We start from the raw sequence: 21,154 nt of genomic DNA on the forward strand, positions 1-21,154 counted from the left end.
TAAGTCTCTTTCTCTGTCTGTACCTCTTTCTCTGTCTGTGCCTCTTTCTCTGTCTAAGCCTCTTTCTCTGTCTAAGCCTCTTTCTCCGTCTAAGCCTCTTTCTCTGTCTAAGCCTCTTTCTTTGTCTAAGCCTCTTTCTCTGTCTAAGCCTCTTTCTTTGTCTAAGCCTCTTTCTCTGTCTAAGCCTCTTTCTCTGTCTAAGCCTCTTTCTCCGTCTAAGCCTCTTTCTCTGTCTAAGCCTCTTTCTCTGTCTAAGCCTCTTTCTCTGTCTAAGCCTTTCTCTGTCTAAGCCTCTTTCTCTGTCTAAGCCTCTTTCTCTGTCTAAGCCTTTCTCTGTCTTTCTCTGTCTAAGCCTCTTTCTCTGTCTAAGCCTTTCTTTGTCTTTCTCTGTCTAAGCCTTTCTCTGTCTAAGCCTCTTTCTCTGTCTGTGCCTCTTTATCTGTCTAAGCCTCTTTCTCTGTCTAAGCCTCTTTCTCCGTCTAAGCCTCTTTCTCCGTCTAGGCCTCTTTCTCTGTCTAAGCCTCTTTCTCTGTCTAAGCCTCTTTCTCCGTCTAAGCCTCTTTCTCTGTCTAGGCGTCTTTCTCTGTCTAAGCCTCTTTCTCTGTCTAAGCCTCTTTCTCCGTCTAAGCCTCTTTCTCTGTCTAAGCCTTTCTCTGTCTTTCTCTGTCTAAGCCTCTTTCTCTGTCTAAGCCTTTCTCTGTCTTTCTCTGTCTAAGCCTTTCTCTGTCTAAGCCTCTTTCTCTGTCTGTGCCTCTTTCTCTGTCTGTACCTCTTTCTCTGTCTAAGCCTCTTTCTCTGTCTAAGCCTCTTTCTCTGTCTAAGCCTCTTTCTCTGTCTAAGCCTCTTTCTCTGTCTAAGCCTCTTTCTCTGTCTGTGCCTCTTTCTCTGTCTAAGCCTCTTTCTCTGTCTAAGCCTCTTTCTTTGTCTGTACCTCTTTCTCTGTCTGTACCTCTTTCCCTGTCTAAGCCTCTTTCTCTGTCTGTACATCTTTCTCTGTCTGTGCCTCTTTCTCTGTCTAAGCCTCTTTCTCTGTCTAAGCCTCTTTCTCTGTCTGTACCTCTTTCTCTGTCTGTGCCTCTTTCTCTGTCTGTGCCTCTTTCTCTGTCTGTGCCTCTTTCTCTGTCTAAGCCTCTTTCTCTGTCTGTACCTCTTTCTCTGTCTGTACCTCTTTCTCTGTCTAAGCCTCTTTCTCTGTCTGTGCCTCTTTCTCTGTCTAAGCCTCTTTCTCTGTCTGTACCTCTTTCTCTGTCTAAGCCTTTCTCTGTCTAAGCCTCTTTCTCTGTCTAAGCCTCTTTCTCTGTCTAAGCCTCTTTCTCTGTCTAAGCCTCTTTCTCTGTCTAAGCCTCTTTCTCTGTCTAAGCCTCTTTCTCTGTCTGTACCTCTTTCTCTGTCTGTACCTCTTTCTCTGTCTAAGTCTCTTTCTCTGTCTGTGCCTCTTTCTCTGTCTAAGCCTCTTTCTCTGTCTAAGCCTCTTTCTCTGTCTAAGTCTCTTTCTCTGTCTGTGCCTCTTTCTCTGTCTAAGCATCTTTCTCTGTCTAAGCCTCTTTCTCCGTCTAAGCCTCTTTCTCTGTCTAAGCCTCTTTCTCTGTCTGTGCCTCTTTCTCTGTCTAAGCCTCTTTCTCTGTCTGTACCTCTTTCTCTGTCTAAGCCTCTTTCTCTGTCTAAGCCTCTTTCTCTGTCTAAGCCTCTTTCTCTGTCTAAGCCTCTTTCTCTGTCTAAGCCTCTTTCTCTGTCTAAGCCTCTTTCTCTGTCTGTGCCTCTTTCTCTGTCTAAGCCTCTTTCTCTGTCTGTACCTCTTTCTCTGTCTAAGCCTTTCTCTGTCTAAGCCTCTTTCTCTGTCTGTGCCTCTTTCTCTTTCTTTCCCTCTTATTTGCCAGAAGCATCTATATTTTTGACAGACGGCACTGCATTCTGTATTGCAGAGTGAGGGAACGATGACAGTCCTTTGTTCTGGGCTGTTTTCTCCTGCTGCTGGGGTTTCTGACAGCAGACAGTAGCTCATTAGCAGCCTACAGCACAATCCTAGAGAAGCTATTTCTGACAAAATCAAAGATCAATGCCATGGCCTTGACAGACACTGACACTCTGAACTGTAACAGTTGGATGCTGTCTACACAGCAGACCAGCTCTGTGTGAATGTATAGATGTAAGGGACGTGGTTCAGTGAACCTAGCTCACCTGGTAGGTAACCTTGCCTGAGACCTGAAGACCTGTGTTAGCTTCCCAAGCTAATGCCTAGGCTATAGCTCAGAGGGCTAACACATTAGTGTGGCACAAACCCGAGTCATTGAACTAAATGGCAATCTGTGACAAAATGAAATATCTATGGAGGTGTATTTGAACCTGTATTATTCTCTCTGTTTATCGTCTAGGGTGCGAGGTGCGGAGAAGGGCTGCGGTTCCGTAACGTGTCTTGCTTTGTGTCGGACGGGTCTGGCCAGGAAGAGGGCAGCCTAGTGGATGATGAGATGTGTGGAAACCTGGAGCCCTCGGTAGACGGAGACAAACGGGTCACCCTGGAAGAACCCTGCACCTCGCCCTGTCCAGGTAACTAACTTGGCCTGCAATGACTGATGAAACAGAGTCCTTGACAGTGGACCCCATCCCTAGATACGAGGCAGCCAAGATCTGACCTGGAAAAACACCTGACCCTATGGTCAGTAAGGATTCACCTTTGAGCATCCTTCTAATCTACGATGTAGATAGTTCAATGTGTAACATTAATGGTGTTCCGTAGATTTTTCTAGCTTTATCTGGTCGAGAAAGCCCCTTGTCCTTCAACGTTATTTACTAACTATGCAGAAACATTTTGCTGTTCCTTTTAGGCTGACCTGAGTTCCCTACTGCCATTAAGTCACATTTATCAGCAGATATGCTAAGATACATTTATATGGTCCTAGCTGTGATATATTCTAGCCCAGCTCTCTCATAGCATGAATCTGTTAGGAGCAGTTATCACTGACTGTAGGCAATGAGGATTGGATGTTCAGATGCTCAGAGGCTGGTGCTACTGAGCCCACCAACACCTGAATCCAACAAGCTAGTAAAGTGAGTATTCTCAAATCTGATTATATGATTACATGATTTCTTCATCTCCAATGACATGAAAGTGGAGATTTTCTCTGAATATAAACCTTTCGACGTCATACATTTCAGAGGGAAAGGGGAAAAAGCGGATCTGAAAGCGACTAGTGTGAATTTCCACAGTTCCAGTGTAGCAGAAGTAGAGCGTTAGGACACCAGCTCATGCAGCAGAAAATTGTGTGTGTGTGTGTGTGTGTGTGTGTGTGTGTGTGTGTGTCCGTCCGTCCGTCCGTCCGTCCGTCCGTCCAGAGTGATGCTTTTGGTAGTTGTGGACATGTGTAGTCAGTCATCTTTGTAGCATACTTCCCTACTATTCTACCATTCATTGCCCTCATTCACATCACACAAACCCTATGCCTGTGGCCTACTAAATGACCTATCTACATAGCCAGCCCTAATCTCCAGTGGTTTAGCTCAGGCAGATATCAGACAGGTACTTCATCCAGGTGTCCCCTCCCTCTCCACATGAAACCCCACCAGAAATCACCTCTCTCCCCCTCCTCTGCCTCATCACACTCAAGCCTCCCCCTGCCGGATTGTATCTCAGTCCATGGTCCCACCATGCCTGACACCTGACACAGACAGCAGACAGGTGAGCATCGTAAGGAGGATTAGGCCTCCTTGGACCTGACGGCTTTATGACTAATTATTATTTAGACGTGTGCTCACTTCCTCTCTGTCACTACAACAGGATGAATGAATGAATTGCTCTGACCTATTCTTAATGGGAAACGGCCTGTTTTCTGAGAACACCCTGAATCAATGAAGAATAGGGGATGATGAAAAATGTGATCTGGCTCTGTTGGGGAAATATTTGAGAACGTTGATCTTCTAAACTTTATCAGGGGTAGGGTTTATTAAACCTCTTTAACAAAAAGAGAATTCTCTGAGGAAATCTGAAAAGTCTGCCTGGTGACAATCAGTGTGGAAAAAGGATGACACGCGCAGCTTGAAAAGTGTTCATGATTTTTTTTATCATCAAAAACACTCTAACAAAGTAACAAAGCAAAACGACCAGTTCTGTCAAGTAACAGAGACTAAACAGAAAACAACTACCCACAAAAACACAGGTGGAAGAAAGGCTACCTAAGTATGATTCCCAATCAGAGACAACAATAGACAGCTGCCTCTGATTGGGAACCATACTCGGCCAAAACAAAGAAATAGACAACATAGAATACCCACCCCAAATCACACTCTGACCGAACCAAATAGAGAAATAAAACGTCTCTCTAAGGTCAGGGCGTGACTAAACTATATTCAAGTTTCCCATTATAATTGTGTAGTACCAGGGCCAGGAATTTTGTGATATGACCAGGATAGACACTGAAGTCATATTTTTGGTTAGGTTACATTGTTAACAGTAACGTCTCATATAGTACTGTACGTTTTCAACCGTGTACAGCTAAATGTGTTGTAAGTTATGTACTGTGTGTTTATGTACAGGTGACTGCTACCTGACTGACTGGACAGTGTGGAGCCCATGTCAGCTGAGCTGTGTCAGTGGAGATGACCTGGGTTTCGGCTCAGTGCAGGTCAGATCCAGAGCCGTGCTGGCCCAGGAGCCAGAGAACCTACTGCAGTGTCCAGAACAGGAGTGGGAAGCCCGGCCCTGCACTGGTCAGTCTATATATACACACACACACACACACACACACACACACACACACACACACACACACACACACACACACACACACACACACACACACACACACACACACACACACACACACACACACACACACACACACACACACACACGCATGCACAAATGTGCATTTGTCCCTTCATGCTATGTAATATGAAGTATGTCTGTACTGACCCATATCTCTCCTCCCACTACAGAGGGCCAGTGTTATGAGTACAAGTGGATGACAGGAGCGTGGAGAAGCTCCTCTCGACTGGTCTGGTGTCAGAGATCTGATGGATTAAATGTCACAGGTACAGTATGCGTGTCCGTGTGTTTGGTTTTATTATCCTTGTGGGGGCCAGAAATGTCCTCAGAAGGTAAGTAAAACAAGGAAAATTCAGACAAGTGGGAACATTTAGCCAGCCCCCGCAAGGAAAAAAGTCTATTTTAGGCTTAGGGGTTAGGTTTAGGGTTGGGGTTAGAGTTAGAATTAGGGTTAGGGAGCGCCTCCCGAGAGGCGCAGAGGTCTGAGGCACTGCATCGCGGTGTTTGAGGGGTCACTATAGATCCGGGTTGGATTCCGTGTGCTGCAGCCAGCTGCGACCCGGAGGCCAATAAGGCAGAGCACATATTGACCAAGCGTCATCCGGGTTAAGGGAGGGCTTGGCCGGTTGGGATGTCCTTGTCCCATTGCGTTAGCAACTCCTGTGGTGGGCCGGGCGCATGTACGCTGACCCGGTCGCCAGTTGGGGTTAGTATTTAAGGGTTTGCGTTAGGGGTTTGGAGTTAAGGAAAACAGGACTTTGAATCAATCGATTGTTTGGAACCCACAAGGATAGTAAAACAAAGGTGTGAGTGTGTGTGCTGCTCACATCGCCTGTCAGAATGCATCCACCAACACCTCTTTCTTTTAAACATGTCTCTTTATACATGTGCCTACTGCATATGCTGCTGAATAGAAGTCCCTAAACCTTCTAGAATAAGGGTGCGTATTGAGTGGTAGCCGACTGTAGCAGAAGATGTCAGTCACTGCCTCTCCATTGAGTGGCTACATAATCACAACTGTAACTCTATGTACGTGTAGATGATGAGATCCAATGAGTAGTACAAGGCAGTTCTGCTGCTGTCGGCCACCCAGCCAGCTCTCTCCAGGTGCCTCAGTGGATGATGATAATGAGGTGAATAGGGATGTTTAAAACCCTGTCTCCGCCTGTCGGAGCGAGTGGCGTTTGTTCATTCGAGGAAGAGAGAGGTTGCTTTCCAAGCACTTCCTGACTGCCTGTCACTGTGGAGCCGAGGCCGCTTGTGTGTGTGCATGTGCTCCTGTGTGTGTGCGCGCATGCCTTCGAGCGCATGTGTGATTGTGTGTGCAGGAAGATTTAATCCTTGACGATGACACGTTTTAGTCCTGCTGGCCGTCACATGTCAGCTTTAGGTCTGTGACTGCTGCCTCTGCCTCAGTGGTGCTCAGAGCTCGGAGGTTCTAGGTGAAGAGTTACAGTGGATATGTCACTTATCATAAAGGATGTGTGTCTTATTCAGCTGTGAATCACCTCATGAATGAATAACCACTGACTAGCAACACTGACTTTGCCTGTTAACTTATTATCTTGTGGAAAAAATGTACTTACCACGACTGTGATATGTGATTTTCTCACCTAGCTATCTTAATATGAATGCACAAGTGTAAGTCACTCTGGTTAAGAGTGTCTGCTGAATGACTAAAATGGGAATAAGTGCATGAAACATTTCTGTAAACTATACATATGATGTTAGGTGTGTAGGCATAGAGTATTACATATCAACTCCTACTTTATTTAACATGCATTTATCTAGACAGCTCAATACACTTTACATTTGTTAGGTAGGTGAGCATGAATCATGATATAGCCTGAATTCCCACTCACCGTGTAATAATGATGCTATAGATCCTAAGCCAAGACATTCCACAGACATACGCTCCAGATGGTTTGCATATTTTACACATATTATATCAGACTGGTTGATTGGCATGTACCCTGTATTTCCTTGATGTAAACGCGTCCTTTCACACCTTGTGGTTTCCGCTTATGATTTGCATACGCTGTGTGTGTGTGTGTGTGTGTGTGTGTGTGTCCATGTGCATCACCATCATTAATATTCAAGACGTCTTCTGGTAGATTAGCAGTTTTCTGCCGACAGTATGGTTTTTCTGAATAACTTGAGGCATCCTGTCCAGGATTACTCTCTGAGTATCGCTAAACATATATCTGGTGTGAAGTGGGTGATGTTGAAGTGAAGGAATTTAGCTGAGTGGTTGAAGTGTGTCGATGCTGACTGGAGCAGAGTGCTGGGCTTTGTACCTCTCATTCTCTAAAACGTGGGTACATATTGTAGACTGCCTGGTTAGAAGTACTGTCAAATTTAAGGGAGCAGTGGAACCTTTTTCCATTCTTTCAAGCACTGTGTAAGTCACTTTGGATGAAAGTGTCTCTGCTTAGTTGCAGATATTATATTAGGTTATATATATAATGATTAAGCTCCATACTTTACCCCTCCCCCTGGCTGCTGTGGTAACCTCTGTTTCTTTCAGCCTGGTTACCGTGGTGCTGTTTAACTCCTAATGACAAACCTAGTCCTTACTGCCACCTACAACGTTGTCATAGAAACCACACTTATCAGAGGACGGGCTGCAGTACTGACTTAGCTGTGAGTCGGTTCTAGTTTCCTCACCACCACTACCGTATTCCTACTCTGTATACCATTGGTCTAGTTGGTCTAGTCCCCCCCCCCCCCACTACCACTACGGTATCCCTCCTCTTGTCTCCGATACCCTTGTCTTGTGTATATTGATTTACCCCAGTATAGTTGAAATAAAAGCCTAGTGAGAAAACAGCGAGCCCCTTTCTTTTTGCCTCGAGGCAATCCACTGCATTGATGAGACGATGGGAGGGAATCTCCCTGAGGCAATCACTTAAAGAGATAGGGATGGGATAGGGATGGGCCAGGGCTGGCCTACCTTCCCTTCCCAGGCATGGCTACATCCCAAATGGCCCCCTATTTCCTAAATAGTGCACTACTTTTGACCAGAGACCATCGGGCTCTGGTCAAAAGTAGTGCACTATGTAGGAAATAGGGTGTCATTTGGGACACAAGAATGCTGTCCTTGATATCTGAAGGTGTATCAGTGTACATGTTGCAGTGAGTGCATCATCTCACCACAGTACACACAAATCATCTGAGACCCAGAGTGCTCGGTCTGCTTTCCTGTTTATCTAAGTGTGTCTGTACGCTTCCTCTCTGGGATGGTGCATACTGCGTGGTGTATGTCTGCAAAACCATGAATTCATGGGACTGTATGTTTTTGTCTCGGTGTTTGAGGAGACATCTTGAGCAGCTAGCTATCTGTGAGGGGAAATTAATTGGAAAGCATTGGAGGACCCATTGTTGTTGCTTGCTTCCTGCTGTGGAATGAGACAGAGGGAGAGAGAGAGAGAGGGAGAGAGAGAGAGAGAGAGAGAGAGAGAGAGAGAGAGAGAGAGAGAGGGAGAGAGGGAGAGAGAGAGAGACACACGAAGAAAGTGATATAAAGAAAGGGAGAGAAAGTGCAAAATGGAGGAGAGGTATGTTGGCTCTCTGATCCATGTTGCCTGCAGCACAACAGACTGACAGAAGTGGAGTAACAAAGACAGAGGTGAAAGCTGCCCAACAATGTGGACCGCTCGTCCGCTGCCCTGCTGTGTGTGTGTATGGACGTGTTTAACTATAAGTCCACACAAGAATAGTAAACAAACATTTGACCAACTGGGGACAGTTAGTCTCCACAATGTCAAATGCTATTTCTAGGGGGTTTAGAATTAGTGTTAGGGTTGGAATTGGTTTAGGGTTAGTTTTAAGGTTAGGGTTAGGGAAAATAGGTTATTGAATGGGACTGAATTGTGTTTCTCCATAGGATCATTGCACAAGACGGTGTGTGTGTCTGCTTGTGTACATCTTGTGTATACATATATGTGCTTGTCTATTTGCATTAGTAAGATAATTAAATGTACAGCATCTTTATGTCATAAAGGGAGACCTATTGCAACCTCACTTTCATCCCCTCGCTACCCCAAACCCCTCCACACTGACACTTACCCTCTGACCTCTACCATACAGGTGGCTGCCCTATGAAGGCCCAACCCGTGGCAGACCGATCATGTGACCCAGCCTGCAACAAACCACGCTCCTTCTGCACAGAGGTGACACACACACACAGAGAGACACACACACACACAGAGAGACAGAGAGACAGAGAGAACAGCTGAATTGTTAGTCTCTGATGGTGTCATGCTGCTGTTATGTGCAGATGAATTCCCCTGTATTTACTGCATCTGCCATAGCAGGAGAATAATACATACATGAAAAAACAAGGCATGATCAACAAGACTATTTTCTTTTTCAGTTATACTTATTTTCTCAATTAAACTCCATCTCACATTATCAAGCATCTCACAGGAAATCCCAGAAGCAGTACAAACAACATTAAATATATATATATATATATATATATATATATATATATATATATATTTTATTTTTTTATACTTTTTTAATTAAATGCAATAGAGTAAGGTATTCTTCAACTCAGTAGTATTCAAAGGGTGTATTTGATTCTCAGTCATATGTAAGAGAGAAACATCCCATAATATTCAGCCTGGTCTTTGAAGTGGAGTTTGTCCCTCCTTGGGCTGAGCGCTCCCAGCATTTGTGTTCACTACAAACGGAGGCAATTTCCTGGACACACCGGGGGACCGGTGTGTGTGTGTGTGTGTGTGTGTGTGTGTGTGTGTGTGTGTGTGTGTGTGTGTGTGTGTGTGTGTGTGTGTGTGTGTGTGTGTGTGTGTGTGTGTGTGTGTGTGTGTGTGTGTGTGTGTGTGCGTGCGTGCGTGCGTGCGTGCGTCTATGGGGGATCGGCCCCATGTATACACACACCCATGTCAGAACACATCAGAACCAGTCACTATTACTAAGACCCTGAACCAGGACTCAGGCCTCTAGTCTGTGCTGAGGGGCTGTGAGAGAGCTACAGCAACATGTCTAGCTGGATATGGCTCAAATGTCTCTTTCATGTTTGTGTTGTTAGTCATCTCCCAGGGCCTGGCTGTGTTTCTGTGTCTTTGACTGTGTGTAAATGTGTCTCTTGTGCCAGTGTTATTTCGTGCTTGTAGGCGTGGTCGTGAGTGAATCTAACTTGTTCTGTCCATCATTCCCCAATATCATGTCTGTCTGTGTGTTCATGAATTTGTGTGTGTGTGTGTGTGTGTGTGTGTGTGTGTGTGTGTGTGTGTGTGTGTGTGTGTGTGTGTGTGTGTGTGTGTGTGTGTGTGTGTGTGTGTGTGTGTGTGTGTGTGTGTGTGTGTGTGTGTGTGTTCAGCCATACAGCCACTGTTTGCATTGTTGGTATTTAATCTCGGGGTGATGAGAGAAAAAAGGAAAGAGGGGGATGAAAGATAATGAAAAACCCCTGGGCTGGCAGAGGAGTGATCTGAGAGAGCTCGAGTGATGAGCGAACAGAGTGGAAAGAGAGAAAGAATAGGGGAAGCCTTTGGGCTGGCGGGCTGTATACCCCAACAGACACCACCCTATAAATCTCAGAACATGAATTTCAGATTCACCCCCCCACCCCCACCCCCCTGCCTCTCTCTCAATGCAGCGCTAGCATCACAAAGGGGATTGAAACGTGTGATGGTTAAAGTTAATACTGCCAAGATATGAGCCTGAGCTAACGCTGAGTGATGTTTCATTCGGGAATATTTGATAAGAAATAACCTCACTTTAATCCAACTTGGTGCTTAGCCAGGTCCGACTGCATTATTTGTTGTATTAAAAGAGACGAAACTGACAAAATGCCTTGTGTCTATGTTTTGATTTTATAATGTGTTTCTGTGTGTGAGTGGATGTATGTGTGTGTGTGTGTGTGTGTGTGTGTGTGTGTGTGTGTGTGTGTGTGTGTGTGTGTGTGTGTGTGTGTGTGTGTGTGTGTGTGTGTGTGTGTGTGTGTGTGTGTGTGTGTGTGTGAGTGTATGTATGTGTGTGTGTATGTGAATTGTGTGATACTCATGAAGTGCACTAATTTCTAAACATCTCCAACACACCTGCAAAGCAACCCCCTTGATGTGCAACTGCATTTCACTAATACGTGTGTGTACCTCCCTCCCTCTCCCAGGCGGGTGTGTGTGGCTGTGAGGAGCGCTACACGGAGGTGATGACTTCAGACGGCCTGCTGGACCAGTGTACGGTGATCCCTGTGTTAGAGATCCCCACGGCAGGGGACAACAGAGCTGACGTGAAGACCATCAGGGCGGTCAGCCCCACACAGCCCTCCAACAGCCTGCCTGGCCGAGCTGGACGCACCTGGTTCCTACAGCCCTTCGGACCAGGTACACGGACCAGACAGATTTACACTAGCAATTTACGTGACAGTAGGGAACCATCCAAGACATTTGTTCTTGGTTGTTATTATGTTGTATTTTGAATCTTGTTAGAATATTGGCCTATACTTTGTAGAAAGTGAATGTGAATGTGAATATATTCAGGAATTATAACAGAATTTGCTACAGAAAGTCAACCATTCTGCATTGTCATTCCCGGGAGCCACAAATTGTTTTGCCACAAATCCCCTAATGACGTCAAGAAATTTTATGAACAGGTCTCACACCACCATTTACACAAACATTTAGGATTAGGCCCAGAATTTCTCATCCTCAAAATAGCCAGCATTTCTACTCATGTATAATGTGATGTGCTGGATCTTAATATTTACAGCAAAATTAAAGTACAATCCACCAATAATCATTTACACACAATAGATGACCTGGAAAATATTTGGTGCACTGCTGCCCCCTGCTGCACAGGATTGGATCTGCACCCAAGCCATTTACATTATAGTGTGAGCTGTCACTGGAGTTAGTCCCTTGTTAGTGTACTAAGTGTGTGTGATGTGTTCTCCACAGATGGTAAACTGAAGACATGGGTCTATGGTGTTGCAGCCGGAGCTTTTGTTCTCCTCATATTTATAGTCTCCATGACCTTCCTAGCCTGGTAGGTTAACCTGTTTGATACTTCTTTAAGTAATGCATCTGTATGTATGTATGTATGTATGTATGTATGTATGTATGTATGTATGTATGTATGTATGTATGTATGTATGTATGTATGTATGTATGTATGTATGTATTTACACTGAACAAACATATAAACGTAACATGCAACAATTTCAAAGATTTTACTGGGTTACAGTTCATTTAAGGAAGTCAGTCAATTGAATTGAATTAGTCAGTCAATTAATTAGGACCTAATCTAAGGATTTCTTATGACTTGGAAAACAGATATGCATCTGTTGGTCACAGATACATTAATAGAAAGGTAGGGGTGTGGATCAGAAAACCAGTCAGTATCTGGTGTGACCATTTGCCTCATGCAGCGCGACACATCTCCTTCACATAGAGTTGATCAGGCTGTGGATTGTGGCCTGTGGAATGTTGTCCCACTCCTCTTCAATGGCTGTGCGAAGTTGCTGGATGTTGGTGGGAACTGGAACATGCTGTTGTACACGTCAATCCAGAGCATCTCAAACAGGCTCAATGTGTAACATGTCTGGTGAGTTTGCAGGCTATGGAAGAACTGGGACATTTCCAGCTTCCAGGAATTGTGTACAGATGCTTGCAACATGGGGCCGTGAATTATCACTCTGAAACATGAGGTGATAGAGGCAGATGACTGGCATGACAATAGGCCTCAGGATCTCGTCAAGGTATCACTGTGCATTCAAATTGCCATTGATAAAATGCAGTTGTGTTCGTTGTCCGTAGCTTATGCCTGCCCATACCATAACCACTCCACCACCACGGGGCACTCTGTTCATAATGTTGACATCAGCAAACCGCTCCCCCAACACGACGCCATACACTCTGTAGGCCATCTGCTTCGTACAGTTGAAACTGGGGTTCATCCAGCGTGCCAGTGACCATCGAAAGTGAGCATGTATCCACTAAAGTCGGTTACGACACTGAACAACAGTCAGGTCAAGACCCTGGTGAGGACGACGAGCATGCAGATGAGCTTCCTTGAGAAGTTTTTTGACAGTTTGTGCAGAAATTCTTTGGTTGTGCAAACCCACAGTTTCATCATCTGTCTGGTTGGCTGGTCTCAGACGATCCCACAGTTTCATCATCTGTCTGGTTGGCTGGTCTCAGACGATCCCACAGTTTCATCAGCTGTCTGGTTGGCTGGTCTCAGACGATCCCACAGTTTCATCAGCTGTCTGGTTGGCTGGTCTCAGACGATCCCACAGTTTCATCAGCTGTCTGGTTGGCTGGTCTCAGACGATCCCACAGTTTCATCATCTGTCTGGTTGGCTGGTCTCAGACGATCCCACAGTTTCATCAGCTGTCTGGATGGCTGGTCTCAGACGATCCCACAGTTTCATCAGCTGTCTGGTTGGCTGGTCTCAGACGATCCCACAGTTTCATCAGCTGTCTGGTTGGCTGGTCTCAGACGATCCCACAGTTTCATCAGCTGTCTGGTTGGCTGGTCTCAGACGATCCCACAGTTTCATCAGCTGTCTGGTTGGCTGGTCTCAGACGATCCCACAGTTTCATCAGCTGCCTGGTTGGCTGGTCTCAGACGATCCCACAGTTTCATCATCTGTCTGGTTGGCTGGTCTCAGACGATCCCACAGTTTCATCAGCTGTCTGGATGGCTGGTCTCAGACGATCCCACAGTTTCATCATCTGTCTGGTTGGCTGGTCTCAGACGATCCCACAGTTTCATCAGCTGTCTGGATGGCTGGTCTCAGACGATCCCACAGTTTCATCATCTGTCTGGTTGGCTGGTCTCAGATGATCCCACAGTTTCATCAGCTGTCTGGTTGGCTGGTCTCAGACGATCCCACAGTTTCATCAGCTGTCTGGATGGCTGGTCTCAGACGATCCCACAGTTTCATCATCTGTCTGGTTGGCTGGTCTCAGATGATCCCACAGTTTCATCAGCTGTCTGGTTGGCTGGTCTCAGACGATCCCACAGTTTCATCAGCTGTCTGGTTGGCTGGTCTCAGACGATCCCACAGTTTCATCAGCTGTCTGGATGGCTGGTCTCAGACGATCCCACAGTTTCATCATCTGTCTGGTTGGCTGGTCTCAGACGATCCCACAGTTTCATCATCTGTCTGGTTGGCTGGTCTCAGACGATCCCACAGTTTCATCATCTGTCTGGTTGGCTGGTCTCAGACGATCCCACAGTTTCATCATCTGTCTGGTTGGCTGGTCTCAGACGATCCCACAGATAAAGAAGCCAGATGTGGAGGTCCTGGGCTGGTGTGGTTACACGTGGTCTGAGGTTGTGAGGCCGGTTGGAAGTACTGCCAAATGATCTAAAACAATGCTGGAGGCGGCTTCTGGTAGAAAAATGAACATTCAATTCTCTGTTAACAGTTCTGGTGGAAATACCTGCAACCAGCATGTCAACTGCACGCTCCCTCAAAAGTTAAGACATCTGGGCATTATGTCGTGTGACAAAACTACTAATTTTAGAGTTGCCTTATATTGTCCCCAGCACAAGGTGCACCTTTGTATTGATCATGCTGTTTAATCAGCTTCTTGATATGCCACACCTGTCAGGTGGATGGATTATCTTGGCAAAGGAGAAATGCTCACTAACAGGGATGTAAACAAATGTTTGCACAACATTTTAGAGAAATACGCTTTTTGTTCATGTGGAACGTTTCAGGGATCTTTTATTTTAGCTCATGAAACATGGGACCAACACTTTACATATTTTTTTTCAGCAAATTATGTAATGTATGTATGTATGTATGCATGTATGCATGTATGTATGTGTGTATGTGTGTATGTGTGTATGTGTGTATGTGTGTATGTGTGTATGTATGTATGTATGTATGTATGTATGTATGTATGTATGTATGTATGTGTGTATGTGTGTATGTGTGTATGTATGTATGTATGTATGTGTGTATGTGTGTGTGTATGTGTGTATGTGTGTATGTATGTATGCATGTATGCATGTATGCATGTATGTATGTATGGATGTATGTGTGTATGTGTGTATGTGTGTGTGTATGTGTGTGTGTATGTGTGTATGTGTGTATGTATGTATGTATGTATGTATGTATGTATGCATGTATGCATGTATGTATGTATGTATGTATGTATGTATGTATGTATGTATGTATGTATGTATGTATGTATGTATGTATGTATGTCATCACCTGTATATGTCTTCATGATCACATCAGTTTCATTTTTACCCATTCATTTTCATTTCAAGTCATGACATTACCTGTACTCTCCATTTTGCTTTTCTTTCCACCCCCCCGCCCCCCTCCATGCACCATCAGTTGGTGGTACTCGAACCCTGACCAGTGTACTGATACGGTGGTCTGGATGGAACAAAATAATCATACCATGGCTTATACGTGTCCTGACTGCCAGCATGAAGCACACGAACTAGAACAACGACATCAATATCATCAACAAAATCATCAACAACCACTACCACAAAATCAATATCAACTACCACAACTAAATCAACACTATCAGCAACAACCATATAATGAACAACATCAATATCAACTACAACCACAACAGAATCAACAAAAGAACATAACAATGAACAATATCACCAACAAAAACCACAATGCATTGAAACACTCATAACACTCACTTAGGGGTCCTGACCTACAGGCGGCCTTTGCTGCAGTGTTCACACAAACTCCCATACCCCTTCGTCTTTCTCTCCTCCCCACATCTGCTGTCACATGTGCCTGTCCGACCTGTCCGACCAATCACATGGAGTTATTGATGGAGGTGAGCAGGAAGTCATCCCCCATGTTTGACCTCTGATCCTGGAGTTTGTTTAGTTGTCTAGAGCACCTCCATACTTAAACATACTTTTGTACGGCATCCATTTTAGGAAGTCATTGTTTTTTTGTTGAAGGACTTCCTTATTTTTGAGATTTCAGGGACACAACAGTAAAATGATGATCAGCTTTCAATAGCATACTGCCCTCTTGTGGCCAGATGGAAGAATAACTCATGACCACTATTTAATTTTACCATTTTACATTTAAGTCATTTGGCAGACGCTCTTATCCAGAGCGACTTACAAATTGGTGAATTCACCTTATGACATCCAATTCACCTTATGACATCCTTTATTTAACTACAACAGATTTGTACCTTGTCAGCTCGGGGATTTGAACTTGCAACCTTGCAACTAGTCCCACGCTCTAACCACTAGGCTACCCTGCCGCCACAAAGATCTCTCAACCCTTGCCATTCAATCTCTTATTCATTCCACCCATTATTCCCTATCCATTCATGATGGGCATAAGACACATTTCATAAGATATCTTATTTACATTTGATATATATGTATCATTGTCTCCCGTCCCTGTGTTTTGTATGTGAAGTTGTGATGTGCGATATATTAGAGCCCAGACATGCTATAGTGTTGTCCTCATTATGTACCTATAGCTAACTGTCTACACTGTCTCTGTTTGCCATAACTTAGTTTGCATTAAGGTGAGTGGGAACTGTTCTGGGCTGAAGAAAAAGCTGCTTTCTGTACCGTGCTCTTCCGCTCGTCATCTTCCTGCAGAGTCCAACCTCTCTCACATGCCTCAATATAAAAACAAATAATAGCTGCTGTTGAAATTGTCCATGAAGTGTTGCATCATCCACTACGGCATCACTTCAATGCTAGGACAAGGGCCACTCAAATGTGCTTCTGAAATGTGGCTCACTAACTAGTGCTTTAACCAACAGATCTAATCCTTTTTCCTTCAAGGATAATGGCAGTATAGGAACAGAATCATTAGCTATTTCAGTATTGCCTTTGCATGATGGAAAAACTGACCATCTACTAAAAGCATGGCCTTCAGCAGAGTGATGCACGTAACTCTGACACCCACCTGAAAGTTGTGGTGTTTTCAAAAGATAGCAGAGCAAGCTCTGTGTATCAGGTGGGGTGACATGATATGGATAAATTCTTTATTGTTATTATGGTATATAGGCCTACATATTAAGGCTATGGTTATCTACAATTCCTCTTCAATAATTGAAATATAAAACATGTAATAGCAATGTTTGTTTTTTATTTCCTAGTAAAAAGCCAAAGAAACCCCAGAGAAGACAGATGTACAACAACCGGCTCAAGCCCCTGACCCTGGCCTATGACGGAGACGCTGACATGTGAACCTCCTCCTAATCTACTTGGTGACAGAATCATTTTACACTGACGTTATGGAGACTGTCATCGTGGGAACAGTCAGACGGGTTGTCAAGGAGACCCATCTTTGACCTTTCTCCTCAGGCTACCAGTGGGCGTGGCTTAAAACCTCTGGAGCTCTAGGACGACTTGGGTTATGTCACGGATTTATCAACAACAACAACAACAAAGCAAAAAAGAAATGGAGTCATGTTCGTTCATTAGTAGCCTAGAACTTTCCTTCCTCAATATTTTTTATTTATTACATTTTTGTATACTTTGTTTCACAAGAGCCTTCACAAACTGTATGTTCTTCTTCTTAAGGAAGTCTGCCTTTGCTTATCTGCCATTTACTACTTTTTTCTGTCAAATAAAAACATTTTTCAAGACGAAGGTTGTTGGAGAGGGCCCTGAAAAAACAGAGTCCTTCCTTCTTGGCTACAGCTGCTCTGTTGGAAATTAGATGAGAAGTACGCAATGCTTTTTTAAAATTATTCCTGGAGAAAATTGCTGCCTCTCTATTTTTCTTCTGACTGGATCCTTTTCCCTAGAAAACAAAACAAAGTGAAAATGTCCTAATCTTACAAAAATACTGTCAACCTTTGTAGGAAATCTCTGCCTGCCTCGCCCTTTCTCTTCCGTTTCAGGCTCAATATTGCACTATATTAGTGCAGCATGATATGTTCTTATGTCTGGGAAGCTGCCTCCCTCAATACAAGATGATGTACAGTCTTGTGCTAGAAATGTCAACAACAAAAAAGTAGACCTTTTTTCAAAAACAAATGTTGCTTCTTTTACCTCTTGTATGTGATATGATAATAGGGCGGATGATGCCATGTAAATATCATTGATTTACCTTTGTAGTATGTACAGCTGCATTTTACCGACACGGGTTCAAATTGTTTCTGTTTTCAACTGCACTTGATTGAGCTTGACTGGCACAATGGAGCCATTGGAATTGTCCCAAAAGTGCAAACCCTACCCATCTGCCACTCCAGGCCAGGCTCAATTAAATGCAGAAAGTGTTATAAAGAATACAAATACTATTTGAACCGAGGTCTGAACATGTCTCATTCTCTGCCTGCCGGACCTTATGTTTGTCTCCTGTTGGTTTCTCTGACTTGCTTTGATGGCTTATTATGGTCAGTCATTGTTTTTCCATTTCCTTTAGTAACTTTATTCAACATCTCAAAGACCAGAATTCCATCAAACGTGCACTGCAGGGAATACCGATTCCACATGGCAGTAAAATCACATGGCTCTCGTACTGAGAGAAAAAAGCTCATTCAAAGAACTGTTTCAGGTTTGTTGAGAGAAATACAGCAACAATTCTAGTTGATGATGTTATTGAAAGGGTTGATTTTCACACAAAAAAAACGACGTGATTTCTATCCCCTTTGCGAGTTTAATAGAATCTGGTCTTTGTTGTTAAGACAGAAGGGTGTGACTGGGTTCACAAATTCTTCTTTACCTTCTGATCCACCAGAAGAGTGTGGCTTCTCTTTACATCTTGGTCTCATATCTACTGCTGTGTAACATCCTCAATCCTAACTAGAACAGCCTACTTGTAACCAAACTGCTTAGGCGCATTGCTATATACATATCATACGATCTCTCAATACTGCTCCTATTCAGTGGGGCTGTTGCTTTGGTTGAGGGATGAGTGTGACTACAATGTCTACAATAATCACTCACACATGCTTCAGTCTTTCTCCCTGCCTTGGTGCTATTCTATAGCGTGTTCTGTATTGCAAAAGCTAGATAGAATGCAACCGAGGTAGCCACAATAACACTCCAAGTAATTCAAAGGAACAGATGCAGCAAAGCCTTAGATGGCGTTCAAAAGCTTTTCATGCAATGACACATCTGAAGAGTCAGAGTCCTGTGGCTGAAAACAGGTTATATGCATAATATTGGCTATTGGCAGACTGGCAGTTGATAGTGCAGACTATTTATTCAATGTTGTAGATGGACAAACCTCATGTAGAGTCAATGAATCAGTCACAGCCATATTATTCTCCAGGGGATTGAATTGCGGTGGTAGATACAGACGGACATTTGTTTGTTGACAGGTGGTCAAAGGAATTTGTACTTTTTTTCAATTAACTTTCTTAAATTATGATTTGTAAAAAATGGGTGCGTTATGTTTTTATTTAATAATTATTTATGCATTATATATAAATATGTTCCTTTTTTACTGCGCAAAGTAAAGTAAAAAAAATTAAGTGTGTGTGCGTGCGTGCGTGTGTGTGTGTGTGTGAGTGTGTGCGTGCGTGTGTGTGTGTGCGTGTGTGTGCGTGTGCGTCTGTGTGCAAGTGTTTAATTATTCTTGTGGGGACCAGAAATCCCCACAAGAATAGTAAACAAACAAAAATTTGACCAACAAGGGACATTTTGTTAGTCCCAGTGAGGTCAAATGCTGTTTTTAGGGGGTTTAGGGTTAAGTTTAGAATTAGTGTTAGGGTTAGAATTACGTTAAGGGTTAGGAGCTATTGTTTGTTTTACAGTTAGGAGCTAGGGTTAAGGTTAGGTGTTTGGGTTAAAGTTAGGGTTAGGGTTGGGTTTAAGGTTAGGGTAAGAGTATGGGTTAGGGTTAAGGGTAAGGGTAAATAGGATTTTGAATGGGACGGAATTGTGTGTCCCCACAAGGTTAGCTGTACAAGACTGCGTGTGTGTGTGTGTGTGTGTGTGTGTGTGTGTGTGTGTGTGTGTGTGTGTGTGTGTGTGTGTGTGTGTGTGTGTGTGTGTGTGTGTGTGTGTGTGTGTGTGTGTGTGTGTGTGCTCGCACGTGTGTGTGTGTGTGTGTGTGTTACTGCCTATGTGTGTGTAATGTAAATGATCTTTGCTAAAGCGATATGGATAATTACCTTGTTAAAACAAAGTCGCAGGGCTCTGTCCTTTTCCTACAGGTTGTTTATATGTATCTGACCAGTTGCTTATAATAAATGAGAAAAACTAAATAATTGTGTCAATACCCTCAATGAAAATGCTCTCATTATATCCACCTTATTAAAAAACACATGTGTTGTTGCATCAGTCTATGCCACTAGATGGCCCTAGAACACTATATAAGATATTCTTCCCATTCCCTCCAGCTAGCTCTTTGACAAATCTATTTCTCCCCTCCTCTGCAACTGAACCTTTGACAGAAGAAGAAATAGAAACATTGCGCTGAAGAAGCAGAATCTGTGAGAAACTCAGACCCATGACACACACAGAGGTCACAAGGAACTTTGCACACACATAGTGTACAGACACACACAGGTCAGAGGACAGAAGGGCTTTGCTGAAGTCTGAGGAACTGGAGCTATTCAACTGTACTTAAATCACACTCTGTATGGCCTGGGCGATGGTGTGAATATGTTTCTTAATATTGTTCTTTATTTACTTACTTGATCATCTTTGTTCCTAGTTGGAACATAAAGCTTCCACTAGAGAGCGCCATTACAGCCAGTTTGATGTGTTTTTTGAGTATGGTTTTCCAGGCTTTTTCATGACAGGCACTTCCTAGGTAATAGTTTTGTAGGTATGCTGTTAACAGTTTGTTTCTATGTATATTCCAGATCATTTAGGGAGTGTAGAATCAAATGTTACCAAGATGGGAGACACTGGTTCCGTCCTAAATGGTACCCTAGTCCTTATTTAATGTACTGTACAATTGGACCCTGCTTCTCACAGCAGCAGAATAATCCTGCATCAACAGGGAATGTGAATCATTCTGTGGATTATAATTAATGGATATACTTTGTAGGGCTTGATACAAATCAAGTCTGAAAACAATATATACTTATACACAGAACAAAACATTAAGAACACCTGCTGTTTCCAGGACATCGACTGACCAGGTGAAATCTATGATCCCTTATTGACGTCACTTGTTAAATCCACTTCAATCAGTGTAGATGAAGGGGAGGAAACAGGTTAAAGACAGATTTTTAAGCAGTGAGACTATTGAGACATGGATTGTGTGTGTGTGTGCCATTCAGAGGGTGAATGAGGCAAGACAAAAGATTAAAGTGCCTTTGAATGGGGTATGGTAGCAGGTGCCAGGCACAATGGTTTGTGTCGAGAACTGTAACACTGCTAGGTTTTTCACGCTTAACGGTTTCCTGTGCGTATCAAGAATGGTCCACCAGCCAAAGGACATCCAGCCAACTTGACACAACTGTGGGAAGCATTGGAATCAACATGGAC

The 21,154-nt window shown here is 43.8% G+C and overlaps 1 protein-coding gene across 1 annotated transcript in view; it reads left to right on the plus strand.

Moving 5' to 3' along the window:
* LOC135552018 (thrombospondin type-1 domain-containing protein 7A-like) overlaps positions 1–19,923 on the plus strand; it is a 174,417-nt gene extending 154,494 nt beyond the window's left edge. Inside the window, exons 22-28 of the mRNA XM_064983363.1 lie at positions 2,373–2,547; positions 4,531–4,704; positions 4,933–5,028; positions 8,852–8,934; positions 10,902–11,115; positions 11,689–11,776; positions 16,858–19,923. Coding sequence (XP_064839435.1) covers positions 2,373–2,547; positions 4,531–4,704; positions 4,933–5,028; positions 8,852–8,934; positions 10,902–11,115; positions 11,689–11,776; positions 16,858–16,948 — 921 coding nt within the window. The 3' untranslated portion in view covers positions 16,949–19,923. The remainder of the gene's footprint in view (positions 1–2,372; positions 2,548–4,530; positions 4,705–4,932; positions 5,029–8,851; positions 8,935–10,901; positions 11,116–11,688; positions 11,777–16,857) is intronic.
* The last annotated feature ends 1,231 nt before the right edge of the window (positions 19,924–21,154 follow it).

The sequence above is a fragment of the Oncorhynchus masou genome, chromosome 13 (genome assembly GCF_036934945.1).
Source record: "Oncorhynchus masou masou isolate Uvic2021 chromosome 13, UVic_Omas_1.1, whole genome shotgun sequence".
NCBI lineage: Eukaryota > Metazoa > Chordata > Actinopteri > Salmoniformes > Salmonidae > Oncorhynchus > Oncorhynchus masou.